The sequence below is a fragment of the Sphaerodactylus townsendi genome, linkage group LG12, assembly GCF_021028975.2.
Source record: "Sphaerodactylus townsendi isolate TG3544 linkage group LG12, MPM_Stown_v2.3, whole genome shotgun sequence".
In the NCBI taxonomy this organism is placed as follows: domain Eukaryota; kingdom Metazoa; phylum Chordata; class Lepidosauria; order Squamata; family Sphaerodactylidae; genus Sphaerodactylus; species Sphaerodactylus townsendi.
Genome location: NC_059436.1, coordinates 17,655,849 through 17,672,765, shown reverse-complemented (window position 1 = coordinate 17,672,765; position 16,917 = coordinate 17,655,849). Strand labels below are relative to the sequence as shown.

Here is a 16,917-nt window from a genome sequence, read left to right as displayed (position 1 = left end):
AACAGCCCTTACTGTCAAGAAGTTCTTCCTAATGTTTAGGTGGAATCTCTTTTTCCTGTACTTTGAATCCAAAGTCCCTACAATTTCTCAAAAAGGTTAGGTTCTGCATTCAGGCCTCCCAGTTTGACATCCAGGGTGGTACAGTGGTTAGAGCACTGAATTGGGATCTGCACGACCCAGGTTTGAATTCCACTCTGCCATGGAAGATTGATGGGCGACTTCAAGATATGTTTTCCCTCAGAATGTTTCCTTCTTACCTGTACAGTATTGAGATAGACCAAGATACTTGGTTCTAGCTTCTGGAAGTTCACGGTGGAAAGAGCTGTCAGGGAAAAAGAAAACAGGTCAAGAAACTTATTTCACAGAGTGGACGTGACTCTGTAACAGATCACATTCTTGGCACATAGAAGCTCCCCAGCATATCCAGTTAATGGACTTGTGGTATCTAGTAGTCCGCAAGATCCTTTTCAGCCTGGGACTCTAGAGAGCTGCTGCCAGTCAGAGTAGGCAACGCTGAGCTATGGGCAACAAAGCGGAGGTCTGGTATAAGGCAGCTTCAGACATTCCAAAGGTGATTCATACCTTCCCGCTCCATTTGGCCCAGTTAAGTGGCAATGGGTGTTAATCTTAGAGTTATTACAACCTTCGCTTTCTTCCGCATCACAAACCCCATTCCTGCGTGTATGTACATCTCTTGGGGACTAGAAGCTGACTGTGGGCGTTTCCCCACTTACCTCGACCAAAGGTTGCTGCGTGCAACTCCCAGCGCATGTCATTTCTGACGCGCTCCCGGGCTTCCCCACGACCCCCGTGCTCTCTGCGCGGGGTCATCAAAAGGCGCCGTTTTGAGGAGCACCAGGAATGACGTGCGCTGAGGGGGCGCGACAGTGGCAATGTCGGGGCGGCTGCGCTGTCGCCGCCCCTGTAGTGGGGAGTGCCGGGGGACCCCGCGCTACTTGGGGAGAGTAGCGCGCAGCAGCAGGTAAGTGGGGAAACGACCTGTGTGAACTGACAGTATAAAACAATCTTGAGGAGACTGGGAAGTCAGGTATTCGAGTCGCACTTGCAAGGCATTTTGAGACAAAGCCCAGCGAAACTTCCTGCTGCAGAGACAACCAAGCATGAAATGCAGTTTGCCTGAAGCTTAAGATTCAAGTCTAGTAAAACCTTAAAGACCAACAATGTCTCCAGGGTACAGCCTTTTGAAAATCAAAGCTCTCTTTCCCTTTTTTGAGAGCTGGACTCTCAAAAGCTTATACCCTGGAAATCTTGTTGGTCTTTAGGCACTTCTGGACTTGAATCTTGCTCTTCTACTGCAGGCCAACATGGCTTCCCACTTGGAACTATTTGCCTGAAGGATCTGACCACGTGAGGCCACATACTAGATTTGACTATTAGGAACCACAGTCTCCTGGCCAAAACTACAGCACCCAAGATTCCCTGGGAGTGAAAATCTTAAATCCAGTTCGCTCCTGTAGTGTACCTAAATCCTCGCAATGCATTGTGAAAAAGCTAGAGGTCACATTTCTGGCTTAAAATGCTCAGCGTTACATAGCCTGTTTTCAGGGTGACGCACCAGAAGGATTAATGAGCACTTGCGGAACAATTAGGGATCCTGAGACAAAAAGGATGCATGCGCCACAGTAGTCCCAAAGCAACTGATGTTACGATGGAGGAGGCTCCTCACTTTAGCTGCAGAGTTGCTGGCCCAGAGCGGGGGCGTGTGCAAAACACAAAGTTTGTTCAGGAAGGTCGGAAGCTAGAATAAACCAGCCACCTCTTACTGTTTGAAGCGTATACTTCCCTGATCAGAAGTAATGGGAAATGATAGAATGGGTATACTAACAATTAGCTGTAAGTTGGTGCCTTTGATGAGTAGAACAAAAAAAAAAGATACAGGACTGTCGATTGGGATTCTGGTTCCTGCTAGAGTCTGTGGACATCTTTGGAATTCTGACTCAGGGCAGTGGGCCCAATCACAACATGGCTGCCCACAGAAGGTCAGAGACCAAAGTTATGTAATTCTAATAAGTATCTCTTCAAAGCATTGTTGAAGGTTTTCACAGCCGGAATAAACCAGCTTTCTGGTAGGAAAAGAAGAGTTGGTTTTTGTACTCCTTTAAGGAGTCTCAAAGTGCCTTACAAAGCAGCCTTCCCTTCTCCTCCACATAACAGAAGAAAGTGGAGCTGAGAAAATTCTGAGAAAACTGCATCTGGCCCAAAGTCACCCAGCAGGCTTCATGTGGAGGAGTGGGGAATCATAACCATGACATAACACCACACAGGTAGAATCACAAAGACTAGGAGACTTTAAAATACAAAAGGCTATGTAAAAAGCCACTAGGGCTCGAACCAGCAACTCAGAAATCTATGTGCTAGTGTCCTCTGAGTGAGTGTGTGTGTGGATCTGCTTATGTCCATGATGCCTTCTGCATAGCTCTCGTTCTGTTGGTTAGAGATGAGACCCTAGAGACTACAGGTTTTGCTTGGGCAACCACATTTTCCATTGAGTCTTCAGGCTGATTGGAGAAATCAGTTTCCACAAGAACTATGCTCTGCTCTAGTGGTAAAAACAAAAGGCCAAAAAAACATTCCTTTTTGGCCCTGGCAGGACCTTAGTCAGTTCCACAGGGCCTGCAAGACAGAGATATTCCACCGGGCTTTCAGTTGAGACTCTCAGCTTGTCCGATTTGTCCCACCTTGCTGGAACTCCCAATTTCAAACCTGTGCATTTTGAAATTGCGCACCCCTTTCCTTCCCATTCCCCTTTGGCACGTTTAACAAGGGGACTAAGTTGGGGGATGAAGTGTATCGTTATGCTGTTTAGATACTGAATAAGTCACCATCTGTGTGGATTTGAGATCTCTATTATAAGGTAGGGATTGTTTTAATGTTTCAGCCATGTGTGTATGCCACCCTGAGCCCAGCTTAGGGCAGGAAGAGTGTGGTATAAATACTATAAAATAAACAGATATTCCTAATCAACTCACAGGTCCTCAGAGAAGGCAGTTCTCTCTGCAAATCCTACAGAGAATCAAAAGCCAGAGGACTCACAGTTGCAGAGGAGCGGAGCCCCAGCACAGACCCCTACCCATCCTTCTCCAGCCAGTAGGTTTCCCGCTCTCCCCCCACCAAACCCCACCCCCACCCCTTCCTTCCTCCTCCAACTGTGCATTTGATTCTCCCAGCTCCCGACGTGTTCCTGCAGCCACCGTGCCTCTGCTGTCGCATCACTCCAAGAGCGCTGTTATTCCGTGCTCCTGATTACTTGACATGTTGACTCTAATGAGCAGATTGTTGTGACATCCCAGGCTCGAGCTGGTATCGAGGCGCACTCGTCGCGCGAGCCCGCTTGAGAAGACAACTCCAAACAAGAAAGAAGGAGAGCTTCACAGACAGTAAACAGCGGAGGAGGAGGCACAGCGTGGGTCGGTGGGCCCCCTTTTCTCGCCCCCACGCCGCTCTCCTTTGTGTCCCACTGACAAGGAAAGAGCGGCCCCGTGTGGATGAGGCTGGGAAATGCCACCGTAAAAACAGAATGGAGGCAGTAGAGCGGTCCGTAGAGACCTCTGCCAAAATGCAAGAGGCTCCCAATAGGGACCCCCGCTAAGTCATCTGCACTTTGGTTTCAGGGGACCCACACGACAGATCCTAATGAGGATGGCTTGAGGTTTACAAATCTAGCTAGTGGTTTTGAAGCCTATTATATTTTAAAGTTAAGACTTAATAGAGAAAAGCGTGATGTTTAGCAATGTATCGGAAACGTTTATAGGGATATAATATTGATTTTGCTAGTAAAGATCGAGAGAGAGAGATATTTTGGGAATTAATACTCAATTCAGATGAAACTGGGAGTCCACATGACAGATAAATGTACCTATCTATATTTGTGATCTTTATAAGTTGATTGTTGTTAAAATGTTTGTAGGTATTAATTTTTTAAAAAATAAAAAATGAATCTAATTTGCAAGGAAGCTTCCCTGCAAATAAGTGGAAGTCCAAAGCCCACAATCACTACACCGATAGTCGAAGCCTCTGCAATTTAAAAAGTATAGGTAGGACAACTGAATTCGATTTATGACCATCGCTGCAAGTGTTAAAGCACCCTATCGAGAACAGATATTCCTAAGTGTAGCCGTATGGCACAACTGTATTTTGAGTTGCAATGAAAGAGGAGACGCAACTCCACTCTCCTGGGAATGGTGAATTGGCTTGAATTCTGAGAGCCGTTTTTCCACTACTAGCTGAAGCTGCCCCCACCCACTCTAAAATGAGCCAGGAAACAGTTTCTGGGGAAGGAGCTTTGGGTGAACGCCGGCATCCCTGCGCCCACCAGAAAGCACTACATCAAGGCGAGGAGATTCAGGCTTAGCAAAAACAGAAAGATAATGTTAATCACTGCCCATTCGAGCTCTTGCCTTAATTTACAGACCTTTCTGGAGGACTCTAATTCCCAGCCTGTAATTTCAGCCTGCAAAACTTTAATTAAACCATCAGGTATTAAGCTCCAGTTTAATAAGAAAACGGTGCAGCAAGTTGTTTAAGAAAATGTATGTGGCTCGCACCAGAGGAAAACTGTTTTTGATTTTAAAATACAGAAAGCAATTTCAGCCCATTAGGCTTAATCCTGAGAGGTTTTGAATGTTGCGGCTTTCCTGCTAGAAACCTGCCTCCACTGCAGATATGACTTGCATTCCGGTTATTAATCACATCTTTTTTGCTTTTCAAAACTGATGAAGACTTTGCTAAAAGAGGAAGAGGAGAAGACGACGGCTTTGGATTTATATCCACCTTTCTCTCCTGCAAGGAGATCCAAGGTGGCTTCCTCTCCCCACAACAGACTCCTTGTGAGGTAGGTGGGGCTGAGAGAGAGCCAAAGAACTGTGACTAGTTCAAGGTCACCCAGCGGGAATATATGAGTGTGAGAACACATCCAGTTCACCAGATAAGCCTGCTTACCCCTTCTGTTGCTTGACCCAGCTTGGCCTGCCCCATTTCAATACACGATAGGCAGGATTACCTAGGCAAACTTTAAGCCGGGGACAAAACACTGAGTTTGGCCCCGCCCGGCCCGGTATAGGCGGTGACCACCCTCCCTCACCATGGCCAAACAATGATTTTTTTTGTACCAGCTCACAAAACACCTCCCACTCCCAGCAAAACATACATGGCTCTCTCCCCACCAACTCTTTCCTAATTTCCTAATCACAACAACCCTATGAGGTAGGTTGTTAGCCCACGAAAACAACTCCAAGTCAGTGTAGAGGTGGGTATTAAGCATCATAAATCTCTCACAAATCACCCCAGCAAAACATTTACCAAACAAATGTCAGCATCATCTCTCACAAAACACCTCCAGGTGGAATCCACCCCCCAAACAGCATAACTTTCCAATGGTGTTTAAACTGGGAGACTCAAATTCTTCTTTTAAATCTACTGGCTTAAGGGAGAATCTAGGATTTGAGTTAAACTCAAAATAGAAAGTGATGGCACATTTTGAAGATGAATCTCCACTGAAACAACATCACTTTTTGAGGGGTTGGAGATTCCAGATGAAACAAATAGCAGATTAGAGGCTGGAATCTGGGCAAATTCAGGCACATTAGGACAAAAATTGTCCGATTATGTCCTCTGCAAATATGAACAAATCTTGAGAATACAAAGGTATTTAGGGGGTTTTGGGTATTTTTTGGTGTTTTTTAAAACCTGCAGGAGTGAATTTTTTAAAGCTAAAGCTGAGCACCATGATTTCAGTGCATCATCCGAGATTGCCGCTTATGATACCACTTAAGTTTGGCGATGTTTGATTCAGGGGCAGCAAAGTTATGAATAAGCCCAAATGGAATGCCCCCATCCCCATTGTTTTCAATGGGAGCTAACCCTGAGATAGGGGCTACCCATTTTGAGGACCATAACTTTGGTCCCCTGAACTACTCTTCACCAAACTTGGGTAACATCCTAGAATGGATTAACTAAATGATACCCTGAAATTTTGGTTCCACTAACTTTAAAAATATCCCTTCAGAGCACCCAGGAAATTGCCCAAGATTCTTTGTTTTGCAGTGACTTTGCTCCATTGTAGCTAATGAGGAATTTCTGAGGCAGGCTGCACATTTTTGAAGATAGAGGCACCAGACTTTCAGGGTGGCTCCAGGAGGGCCTTGAGTAATAGCATCCAAGCTTGGTGAGCTTTGCTTCTGGAGTGGGGGGGGGGGGGGGGGAGAGTTGAGAGAGTTCTGCAGAAGAGCTCATACAGAGCTTTCATGTGCAGGGCCCGAGGGAAGAAGGAAGCCGGCCTTTTGAGGGGCCCATAAAATTGAGACACCCAGAAGCAAAGGTCTCCCAAACCTGGATGCTATTACCAGGAGGGCTTCCTGGAGCCACCCTGAAAGTCTGAATTGCCTCTATCTTCAAAAATGTGCAGCCTGCCCTACACTCCAGAAATTCCCATTAGCTACAATGGAGCAAAGTGACTGCAAAACAAAGAATCTTGGGCCGATTTCTTGGGGTGCCTGGAAGGGCTTATTTTTTTTAAAGCTAGTGACACCGGAATTTCGAAATTATCATCTCGACCAACTATTATTATGATGCCACCCCATGTTTGGTGAAGTTATGTTCAGGGGGACCAAAGTTATGGTCCCTCAAATGGGTAGCCCCCATCTCAGGTTAGCTCCCATTGAAAACAATGGGGATGAGGGCACCCCTTGCTGAGGGCCCATAAACACTGCCTGAACCAAACATCCTGGGGCCCAAGAATGGCTATCATCGAGTTCAATCTCGGATGGTACCCTGAGGAATTTTTAGGTAAGATAATCATATTTATTCGCCCCTGCAGGCAGAACGTGAAAAACACTTAAAACATTTAAAAACACACAAACGACCCTGAAATGTTGGCGCCCCCCATGTGACCAAATGGGGGGCGCCCGGGGACATAGGGTACCCCCTGTCCCTAGGCAGGAACGCCACTGACGATAGGACTACATACCGCCTTCCACCAAGCCCGAGGTCAGTCCGTCTTTATTGTCTGAGGTCATCAACATCTCCACAATCCCCCGGCTTAACAGGGCCTGTGGGAAGAAAGAATTGTCATAATGGTACTCTAGTTTCAGAGGGCAGCCATGTTGGGAAGGAGGAGGAGGAGGAGGAGGAGGAGGAGGAAGAGAAAGCTTGGTACTGGCTGCCAATCACTGGAGACCATGTAGTACACTCCTGTTCTTCAGTACCATATAGTACACCCCCGTGTGACCTTAGCTCACACAGTCCCAACTACATTCACTCCCAGCCTCAGAAAGCAAGACTCCTGGTTTGAGGCTGCATTTGATTTTCCTTTAATTTTACAAATATACTTCCCCAGCTGTTGTTCCGTGCACTGGCTTGTTTCCAGCGGCTTGTTTTTATGGCTACTTATTATTGATCAATCATGTTGACGCTGTTTGTATGATTTTACTGTAGTGTTTTACTTTGTGAGCCAGCTTGAGCAGGCCCTGGAAGAGGTGACAAATACATTTTTAAAATAAATGGGGGGTTGTGGTGGTAAATATTCATGAACAGAAGCAGTAAAGGAAAAGTGCTAATCGCAGACGATGCATGCGATGAACACATTTCATGGAATTACGGGGAAAGCACCGATTCGTGGGTGGAATCAAGTCAAGCAATCGTCATCTCCAGTTAACGAGACTGCAGGTTTCTAAGTACATGAACCTATAAAAACAGCAGATTAGGCGTGCCAGATTAGAAGAGGCATTCCTGCCTGTGAAAGGGAAACCAGTGGAATGCCTCTTCTAGGACAGTGATGGCAAACCTTTTCGAGACCGAGTGCCCAAATTACAACCCAAAACCCACTTATTTATTGCAAAGTGCCAACATGGCAATTTAACCTGAAAACTGAGGTTTTAGTCCTATGTGCACCCACCGCTCTGCCCTGCGCTGCTCCAGTGCCTCCACCCCACCCGCTTGAGCAGGGGCCAGCCTGCTCTAGCCTCCAGCATGTCCCGCGCGCACTGCTCTGTGCCTCTGTAGCATCTCCGCCTCCTCTGCTGCCGCCGCCCGCCCGCCCCCCCCTCCCCCCCCGGGCAGCAGCCATCCGGAGCACAGGCACCAGGCCCACCAGCCAAGTCCTCTCTGCTCTCCGCGGGGCGTCATGCCTAACAGCCCAAGCCAGCCTAGATGTGTGTGTGCGGGGGGGGTGGGGGGTGATTTTCTGCCCCACCGCATGATGAATCCTGTGCCCACGTGCCCACAGAGAGGGCTCTGAGTACCACCTCTAGCACTCGTGCCATAGGTTCGCCATCACTGTTCTAGGACAATGACTGCTGTAATATACTGTTCATCATCATCTTTTTTAAAAATGAAGCATCCTTTTTACTTCACAGAACTGTTTGTTCTTCTCTGTACATTTAAGGTAGACATAAATTCAGCAAGGCCTTTAAACTGGCAGCAGCCCTAATTATACTAAGCCATGACATTTCTTCTCCCTTAGCTGCACAGTGAGCTGCCCCATCTCTCATACACACACACATACAAACACATATACATTTACACACATACACAAAAACTGTATCCCAGGTTACTATTACTGGGGAGGAGTTATTCCCTACCCTCCTTCAAACCATTTCACTTTGCTAACTTCACCATTCCTGCGTTGTTCCAATATTCTTCCTGGCGCTCCAGTTCATAATCTTTTTCAACAGAGATGAAGATGAAGAACATCACGCAGACACCAAGCCAAAGCCACCTGGCTCCTTGCTTGGGCAGTTTATATTAATACCACAGACCGCATCAGCCTCCTGGGGGAAGTTTCCACCAACTGCTGTGGGGAGAACGTGAATTCAGCCTTTGTGTATTCAACTTTTGCCTGGTTGTTGGGGTTTGCCAGGTGTGTGGCTGTAGTCTGGCAGGTTTTGCTCCTAACGTTTTGCCAGCATCTATAGCTGGCATTTTGAGCCCAGGAAATTCACACCAGCCAGTTGTGAAAGCCTTCGATGGTCCTTTCCCTCTTTGGTGCATTGCACCACTTGACTCCCAGAAAAGAAATGACTGAGGAGTGTACCGCTGAGCAAATGCCCAGCCTGTCTCCTCTCAGAAGAATATCGGTACCACGGGAACCATTGCCGAGGCTGGCTGATGCTGCTTATAATATCCTGCGTTGTATGTTTGCACGTCGGTATCGAGCGGCGTGTTAAAAACCAAGCATATTTAGCAACTATGACGGCCAGATGGAAAAACACAAGGGCCAACAGTGCAATATTAAACAGAGCTGCACCGTTCTCAGCCAACTGAAGTCAACGGAATTAGAAGGGTGTAACCCTGTTAAGGAATGCATTGCAAAGTAGCTGAAATGGGAGGGGGCATGGCTAACACAGTCAGCGTGGTGTAGTGCTTAAGAGCAAGGTGGATTCTACTCTGGAGAACTGGGTTTGATTCCCCACTCCACCTGAGTGGCGGAGGGTTATCTGGTGAACCAGACGTGTTTCTGCACTCCTACATTCCTGCTGGGTGACCTTGGGCTAGTCACAGTCCTTCGGAACTCTCTCAGCCCCACCTACCTCACAAGGTGTCTGTTGTGGGGAGAGGAAGGGAAAGGAGCTTGTAAACCGCCTTGAGTCTCCTTACAGGAAAGAGTAGTGGGGTATAAATCCAAACTCCTTCTCCTCCTCCTCTTCTTAAAGAATGCATTTCAAAATAGCTGAAACAGAAGGGGGTGTGGCTAAATGTATGCAGACAGGATGGGGGAGGATTTCAATTGTTAAAATGAATGCACCACAGCAGCTGTCCTGAACGCAGCACCTGTGGGTTCCACAAAGTCCAGCAATACTTTTTCTGGCCCACCAAGTGTTTGCTGTGAGTAGGTGTGGACAAGTGCGGCTTTTGGTCAGCAAGGCTTCTGACTGGCCACTGGTGATTTTGGCTGGTTGGCCACCGCTGCCACCACAACACAAAGATCTTCACTGTATGATCGATGGTAAGGTGGCAGCCATTTTCGTGGCCAGTTCCCCGTCCTGCAGCAGCCAGTTGGTGGCAGCCACGTTCACTGCAAGGCAGATTACATGTGCATAAAAAGCTCTAGACAAAACCCACAACTTCTGCAGAGAGAATCATTGCTGGCTGCATATAGTCCAAAAGATGCAATTAAGGAGAGGGCTGGCGTGGTGAAGTACGATCCCACGAGATCCAAATTCAAATTCCCACTTTTACCAGGGAAGCTTGCTGAGTGACTTAGGGCCCGTTCTAAACTCTCAACCTGGCCTACTTCACAGCGTTGTTGTTAGAGAATGGAGGAAGAAGAAGAAGAAGAAGAAGAAGAAGAAGAACAAGAACAAGAACAAGAACAAGAAGAACAAGAAGAATTTGGCTTTATATCCCCCCTTTCTTTCTTGTAAGGAGACTCAAAGGGGCTTACAATTTCCTTGCCCTTCCCCCCTCACAACAAACACCCTGTGAGGTGGGTGGGGCTGAGAGAGCTCCAAAAAGCTGTGACTAGCCCAAGGTCACCCAGCTGGCGTGTGTGGAAGTGCACAGGCTAATCTGAATTCCCCAGATAAGCCTCCACAGCTCAAGGGGCAGAGCTGGGAATCAAACCCGGTTCCTCCAGATCAGAGTGCACATGCTCTTAGCCACTACGCCACTGCTGTTCTAAATGTTCTAAAGTGCTTTGGGTTCCAAAGGTGGAGAAAAGTAAATAAATAATATATAAATAAATAAATGCAACATCAAGATTTTAATAAAAATAGGAAAAGGCTGCAATTCGTGCTCTGAAATTCTACACATGTACTAAGTCTGGAGAGGGCATGAGAGGGAGTCAGCCAGTTTTTCAGTCAGTTTTATTACGGCCATTAGGCCAGCAAAAGGGCATGAGAGGGAGCATTTTTCCAGTACTGGTCACCACTAAAGCACAGGTCGCTATTGGACAATTATATTACTTAAGAAAATTGAGGCTTTTCAAAGGGGGAAAAAAATCCAGCATTGTCTTTGTATTGTTGTGGGCTGCAAGAACTTCTGAGGTGCAAGATGCATTCACGGCTTGCAGGGCCGTGAAACAGAGAAACAGAAATAGAAACAGCATAGAGAGGCTCAGGTGTGCTCATTCGGATTGGCAGATCACAAAGCTGATTTGAACGCTTGCTTGTGTATCACGCACGAGGTGGGAGCTGGTATGATGAGCGACCTAGAACTAAGAACATCGGATGATGTGAAAAAAATACCCCGGGTGGAAACCAGAAATGGCTTGCAGGCAGATCCAAACGTGCTCTCTTTGCAGAAGTCTTTTCAGTCCCTTTCAAACAAGCCAGGCCGATGCATTTATCTGCTTCATTCATACCCTGGCTTACACTGTTTGCCTCTCTTCCATTTTAGCCTCTCAACAACAACAACCCTGGTTAGACTGAGAGTATGTGGCTGGCCTGTGGTCACCCAGTGAGCTTCCGTGGCAGAATGAAGACTCGAAGCTGAGTTTCTCAGAACTTAGAGTGCTGCAACTGTTGGGTCTTCTGTCTACCTTGTGCATTAGCAGTGTGAGGCTGTGGCTACAGCATTAGTCTAGGTCAGGGGTAGGGAACCTGCGGCTCTCCAGATGTTCAGGAACTACAATTCCCATCAGCCCCTACCAGCATGGCCAATTGGCCATGCTGGTGAGAAGCTGATGAAGTGGACCTAGGCCCTAACCCTGGAAAACCTACCTGATCTAGAATGTCTTCAGAGGCTGGTGCTATAACCACTACACCACACTGCTAATGCACTAGAGACAGCCTACATCAATGGTGGTGAACCTTTGGCACTCCAGATGTTATGGACTACAATTCCCATCAGCCAATTGGCCATGCTGGCAGGGGCTGATGGGAATTGTAGTCCATAACCATCTGGAGTGCCAAAGGTTCGCCACCACGGGCCTACATTGTTATGGGGGAGGGAGAAATGGGTTCTCTGTACTTACTCTGGAAAGATGGGGGGGGGGCGAGGAGCATGTCAAGAGTTTTTCAGGTTCTGCGACAAGGAACAGCCTCTCGTGGTGCTGATCCTGCTGCGACCCCACAAGGGCTGTAAAGATGCTCTGCGGCTCAACTTGGATCTGAGTGGCAGTTGGACAGGTTGAGAAAGGGGCTACAGGTATACGTCACACCCTTTGCTTCCTCCCACATGGTGCCCTCTTGCTGGTACGATGCCCCAAATGCCAGCCCTCTAAGGCCAACTGTTGAAAACCAATGAAACTTTAGCAACCTGCGACGGCTGCCCGTACTTCTCTTGCAAAAGCACTGCCCCTGTGCTAGTCTCTCCTGCCTCCAGTTGTTCAAAACACAGCGCGGTTGTTGCAGCGACTGGTTGATCCCACTTGCCTCTCAATATCGACAGGATGGAAGAGACCATCAGCTGCGGCGCGGCTGTTCTTCTCCAAACAAGCAAAGACGAAATCATTAGCAGGGGAGGAGGTGAAAAGACTTATCCCTCAGCTCCTGAACAGCTGACTGTCTGCAGACAGAGCTGGGAGAATAATGGCTTGAAGCCAGCCTAATCTTGCTAATTCACCCATGCCCTTTTCATAGAAAGGCAGATGCAAAGAGGTCAAGAAGAGCACTGCCAATGGCCCAGGCTGGCAACTGAAAAAGGGATTCACAGACAATGTTATTTTAAGGTCAGGCCTAGGATGTTAAGCACCGCCTTTCCCCTTTCAACCCTACCTGACCTCTACAATCATCTTCAGGGGACCTGCTTTAGATCCCTCCACTTTCTGAAAGGAAAGAGGGTGGAAGAAGATGGAAGAAGCCAAGAAAGGAAAAAAACTGTAGCTGCCTCAGCCATATGTTTGGTGGAACAGCCATGTCTAGGAGCCAGCGTAGTGTAGTGGCTAACAGCAGGTGTACTCTAATATGGAGAACCGGGTTTGATTCCCCGCTCTGCCACTTGAGCTGTGGGGGCTTATCTGGTGAACCAGATTAGCTTGTGCACTCCAACACATGGCAGCTGGGTGACCTTGGGCTAGTCACAGTTCTTTGGAGCTCTCTCAGCCCCACCCACCTCACAAACTCCTACTCCTCCTCCTCGCCACCCTCAGGCCAGAAGCCCTACCTCAAACCCATTCTGGACTATTGTTGTTACGAAACTTGTTGTTGATCTGACTGTTTTCCATCAGTGGTCACAGCTGAATTATGGCTTCTTGTCTGAATCCTGAATTAACATCCTCCTCCTCCTCCTCAACAACTGTATGCTTGGTGGAACAGCCCTGTCTTACAGGCCCTGCGGAAAAGCATCAGAACCCACAGGGTCTCATTAGATGGAGCATTCCACCAGCTTGGGGCCAAGACCAAGAAAGCCCTGATCATAGTAGAGGCAAGCAGATATCTCTTAGGCCAGGGGCCACTGGCAAATTTTCATTCATTGAAATCATATACTTCGTTTTGCCTCTGAGCCGGGGGAGGGGAGGGGATTCTCTTCCTTTTCCTCAGAAGCTTCCTGGCTGGTATTTGGATGGGATAAAATGCTCAGATTGTGGGGAAACATTTAGCTTTAGCAGCAGTCTGGTTAACCATAGAAGACCTGCTAATGATTCCACCCGAGGCTCTATCTTATTAATGAAATGCTGTAAAAGTGTTTTAACAGAGATTTTAAATGCTTTAGGTTTTGTAAGATTGTAATATATGGTTGAATTTATATGAACGTTAGCCATTCTGAGCTTACTCGTGGGGAGAGCCGGATAGAAACCTAACAGTAAAAAATAATGAAAAACCGCCGCTAAGGAATTCCTGGGTTGCTATGCAGAGGAAGTGGCGAAGCACTTCTAAATGTCTCTTGCCTTGAAAACCCCATGGGGTTGCCACGTTGGCTATGATTTGATAGCAAAAGGGGGGGGGGAGAATTGGAAGGGGGTGCTTGGAAGCAGACAGAACCATCGTCATCCTCACTCGAGATGATAACCTTATCACACGAGTCTCAAAGCGTTTGGCTACACGAAAGGCAGGATGATAGAGGTAAACATCTCTCCTTTGGGATGGCCTTTGCCACCAAGCAGAAATTGTTTTCCTGAGAAAGGGCCGATTAGCAAGCAACGGCTGGTCTCTAATGAGGCTCTTGGTAATTACTATCTTGCAGCGGCATTGCCTTGGAACCAGCCAAAGGGCATGGCTGGGAGTGGATTTGCCAAGCTAAAAATGGCCTCATTTGGGGGTCTGTTGGCTCCCGTTGCCTGGCTCAGAGGCCCGGGCCGAGACAAGATCTCTGCTGGCAGTGGAGTGAAGCATTAGTAAAATTAGCCCGCCCGGCGCTGAGCTTCAGATTACAGGGGTTTATGAGACAGCTCGAGCTGTGCAAATAATCTCCCACGTGGAAGTTTCCGGCACTAACCACCAGGCCAAAACACACTAAACTGCCCCCGCCCTGCTCAGAATGGAAATGTTTTAAATGTCCTGAAAGTGTCAGAGAAAGCCCCCATCCTTTCACAGGGGCTTCGCAGACCTTTATTAAAGTTGAGATTCTAAGGAGACCCCTTCCCCATGAAATATTTTATGGTTGGAAGAAACTGGCTTCTAATTCTGGGCTTTCACTGTGTGGTTGTATCAATAGTACTGCAAGGACGTTGCTTTCTAAGTTATTAAATTTCTATGCTTCTTCACCAGAGTCTTGCTCAAGGCAGCTTATGTTTAAAAAATAATTCAATTAAACGGATGGCTCTGAGCTGCTTGAACTGTTTAGAATAAAAGAGTAAAATGCTAATTCTCCAACTGCAAAAAAAACAAAAAATGTCTGGTCTGAGGTTTGCTTGTGAGCAGCATTCTGCCCCATCCCATCCCCCACCCCCACCCCCACATTTATTCAAAACATTTGTATCTGATGCTGGCTTCTAGAGCTTTCAAAACAGCAACCTCATTTTTATAAAATATAATACAATGTCATAACTTGTAAATAAGAGCACAACGTGAGAACTGCACGTATAAACCCAACTGCTTGAGGAAAACAAGAAAAGCAATACAACAGAAAATGCCCCATCCCTGTTAGCTTGAATCCAGGTTTTTCCAGTCCTAATTAGAAAATCTACCTGCTAGGACACACAGCCTCTCAAAATAGGGCTGCCAGAATTTAGGTGGAAGCTGATTACTATTGATCTCCAGGTAACAGAGACCGGTTCCCTTGAAAAAATGGCTGATTTGGAGGGGGTGGCATTACATCTTGGCATGGGCCGTCTCTTCCTTAAGCCCCTAGGCCCAAATCCTCTGGAATTTCCCAACCCTTTCTCAGAATGACAGTCTTCCTTCACAATTGTGGCATATCCAGGCTGGTGAGCAGATGCACCATGTTTTTAGCCCACTTTCCTACAAACAGGGCATCCTGACACACACAAAGGCAAGACAATGAGCAAAAACAATAAATGCCAGTAACAATAGTAAATGACATGGGGGGGATGGGAATTCAAGCTATTTGAGGGTCGCTGACCTACCTTGCAGGGTTGTTACTGATATAACGTAACTAAATGTTCTAAAGTATTATCAAAACATTATTACTGCTAAAAAATGCCATCTGTGTACATTTTTTTAATTATTAAAAACAATCCACATATTCCAAGGCCAAATCCTGGTGTTCAAAAAGAGATTCTGAGGCTAAAACATGGCTGGACACTCTGAAAAACTTTGACAGACATCACTTTCCATCGAGGGGACCTCACTTGCCTGGCATCACTTCCCACCAAGGGAAAAGAAACAGGCTGCACTGGATTACATGGAACAGAGATACCTACGCTGAGGCTTCACCCAGGCTCCTGAACTCTGATACTGACCACAAGCCAGGCACAGAGGGAAAAACAAAAGTCAGAAAAATGAACACAGAATCTGGAACAGTGACAGGGAGTGAGCGAGAAGAAGGCCAAAGGTCAACATTACCATTTTGATGTACAGCATGTAGTTCGGGTCCTGGGCGTAGGAGCCATATTCATTCTCGACTTGCACGGCGATGATTGGACCCCCTTTCTTGTACTACAGAGGGCAGAAGGCAGCATCAGCTAAGTGTCAACCTCTGGAAGATCTAAGCCCAGTACAAAGAGTGACTCAAGCAGAGAGGTTATGGCTCAGAGGCTGAGCAACCGCTTGGAAGGCAGAAGGTCCCTGGTTCAATTCCCAGCACCTTCAGATAAAAGGGCAAGGCTGAGGGTTCTGTGAAAGACCTTCACTTGAGACCTTGGGGAGCCACTGCCAGTCTTAGACAGGACTGACCTTGACGGACCAAGGGTCGAAGAAGAAGAAGATGAAGAAGAAGAGTGTTGGATTTAAATTCCCCCCTTTCTTTCCTGTAGGAGACTCAAAGGGGCTGACAATCTCCTTGCCCTTCCCCCCTCACAACAAACACCCTGTGAGTTAGGTGGGGCTGAGAGAGCTCCGAAAAGCTGTGACTAGCCCAAGGTCACCCAGCTGGTGTGTGTTGGAGTGCACAAGCTAATCTGGTTCACCAGATAAGCCTCCACAGCTCAAGCGGCAGAGCGGGGAATCAAACCCGGTTCCTCCAGATTAGAGTACGCCTGCTCTTAACCACTACACCACCGCTGCTCTCTGAGAAATCAATAAAACTGCAAGAGCCTACACCCCACTTGCCCAGACTTCATGACTCATTCTTTGCGCAGGTTGCAAAACTTTGTTTCAGGTAGCAATGCCGGGGATCGAACCTGGGGTCTTCTGCATGCAAAGCAAGAGCTTTGCTACTGAGCCAGGACCGCTCCTAATCAGGTCACGCGGCAACTAATAAAAATGCACCTCATTCGCTTGCATGAAATACAAAGAACTTCAGCCACCCACGGCTGAAAGAGTGCCAGACTAACGTGCTGCATGAAACAGGTTCAAGTGCCTTCCCAAGTCTCCTAGCGAAATAAGGAAAGTGGGCTTCCCAAGAAATGGTGCTTCAGCTGGTCAGGGCTCTCACGAGCTCCCTGCCACACATTACTGAAAG

At 47.3% G+C, this 16,917-nt stretch overlaps 1 protein-coding gene across 2 annotated transcripts in view; it reads right to left on the bottom strand.

Annotated features, from left to right (window-relative positions):
- Positions 1–16,917, bottom strand: part of GLB1L2 (galactosidase beta 1 like 2) — a 63,528-nt gene that overhangs the window by 25,871 nt on the left and 20,740 nt on the right. For both annotated transcript variants that reach the window (XM_048512511.1, XM_048512512.1), the window contains 3 exons: positions 15,861–15,953; positions 6,986–7,067; positions 258–322 (listed from right to left, as the gene is read on the bottom strand). In XM_048512511.1, coding sequence (XP_048368468.1) covers positions 258–322; positions 6,986–7,067; positions 15,861–15,953 — 240 coding nt within the window. The remainder of the gene's footprint in view (positions 1–257; positions 323–6,985; positions 7,068–15,860; positions 15,954–16,917) is intronic.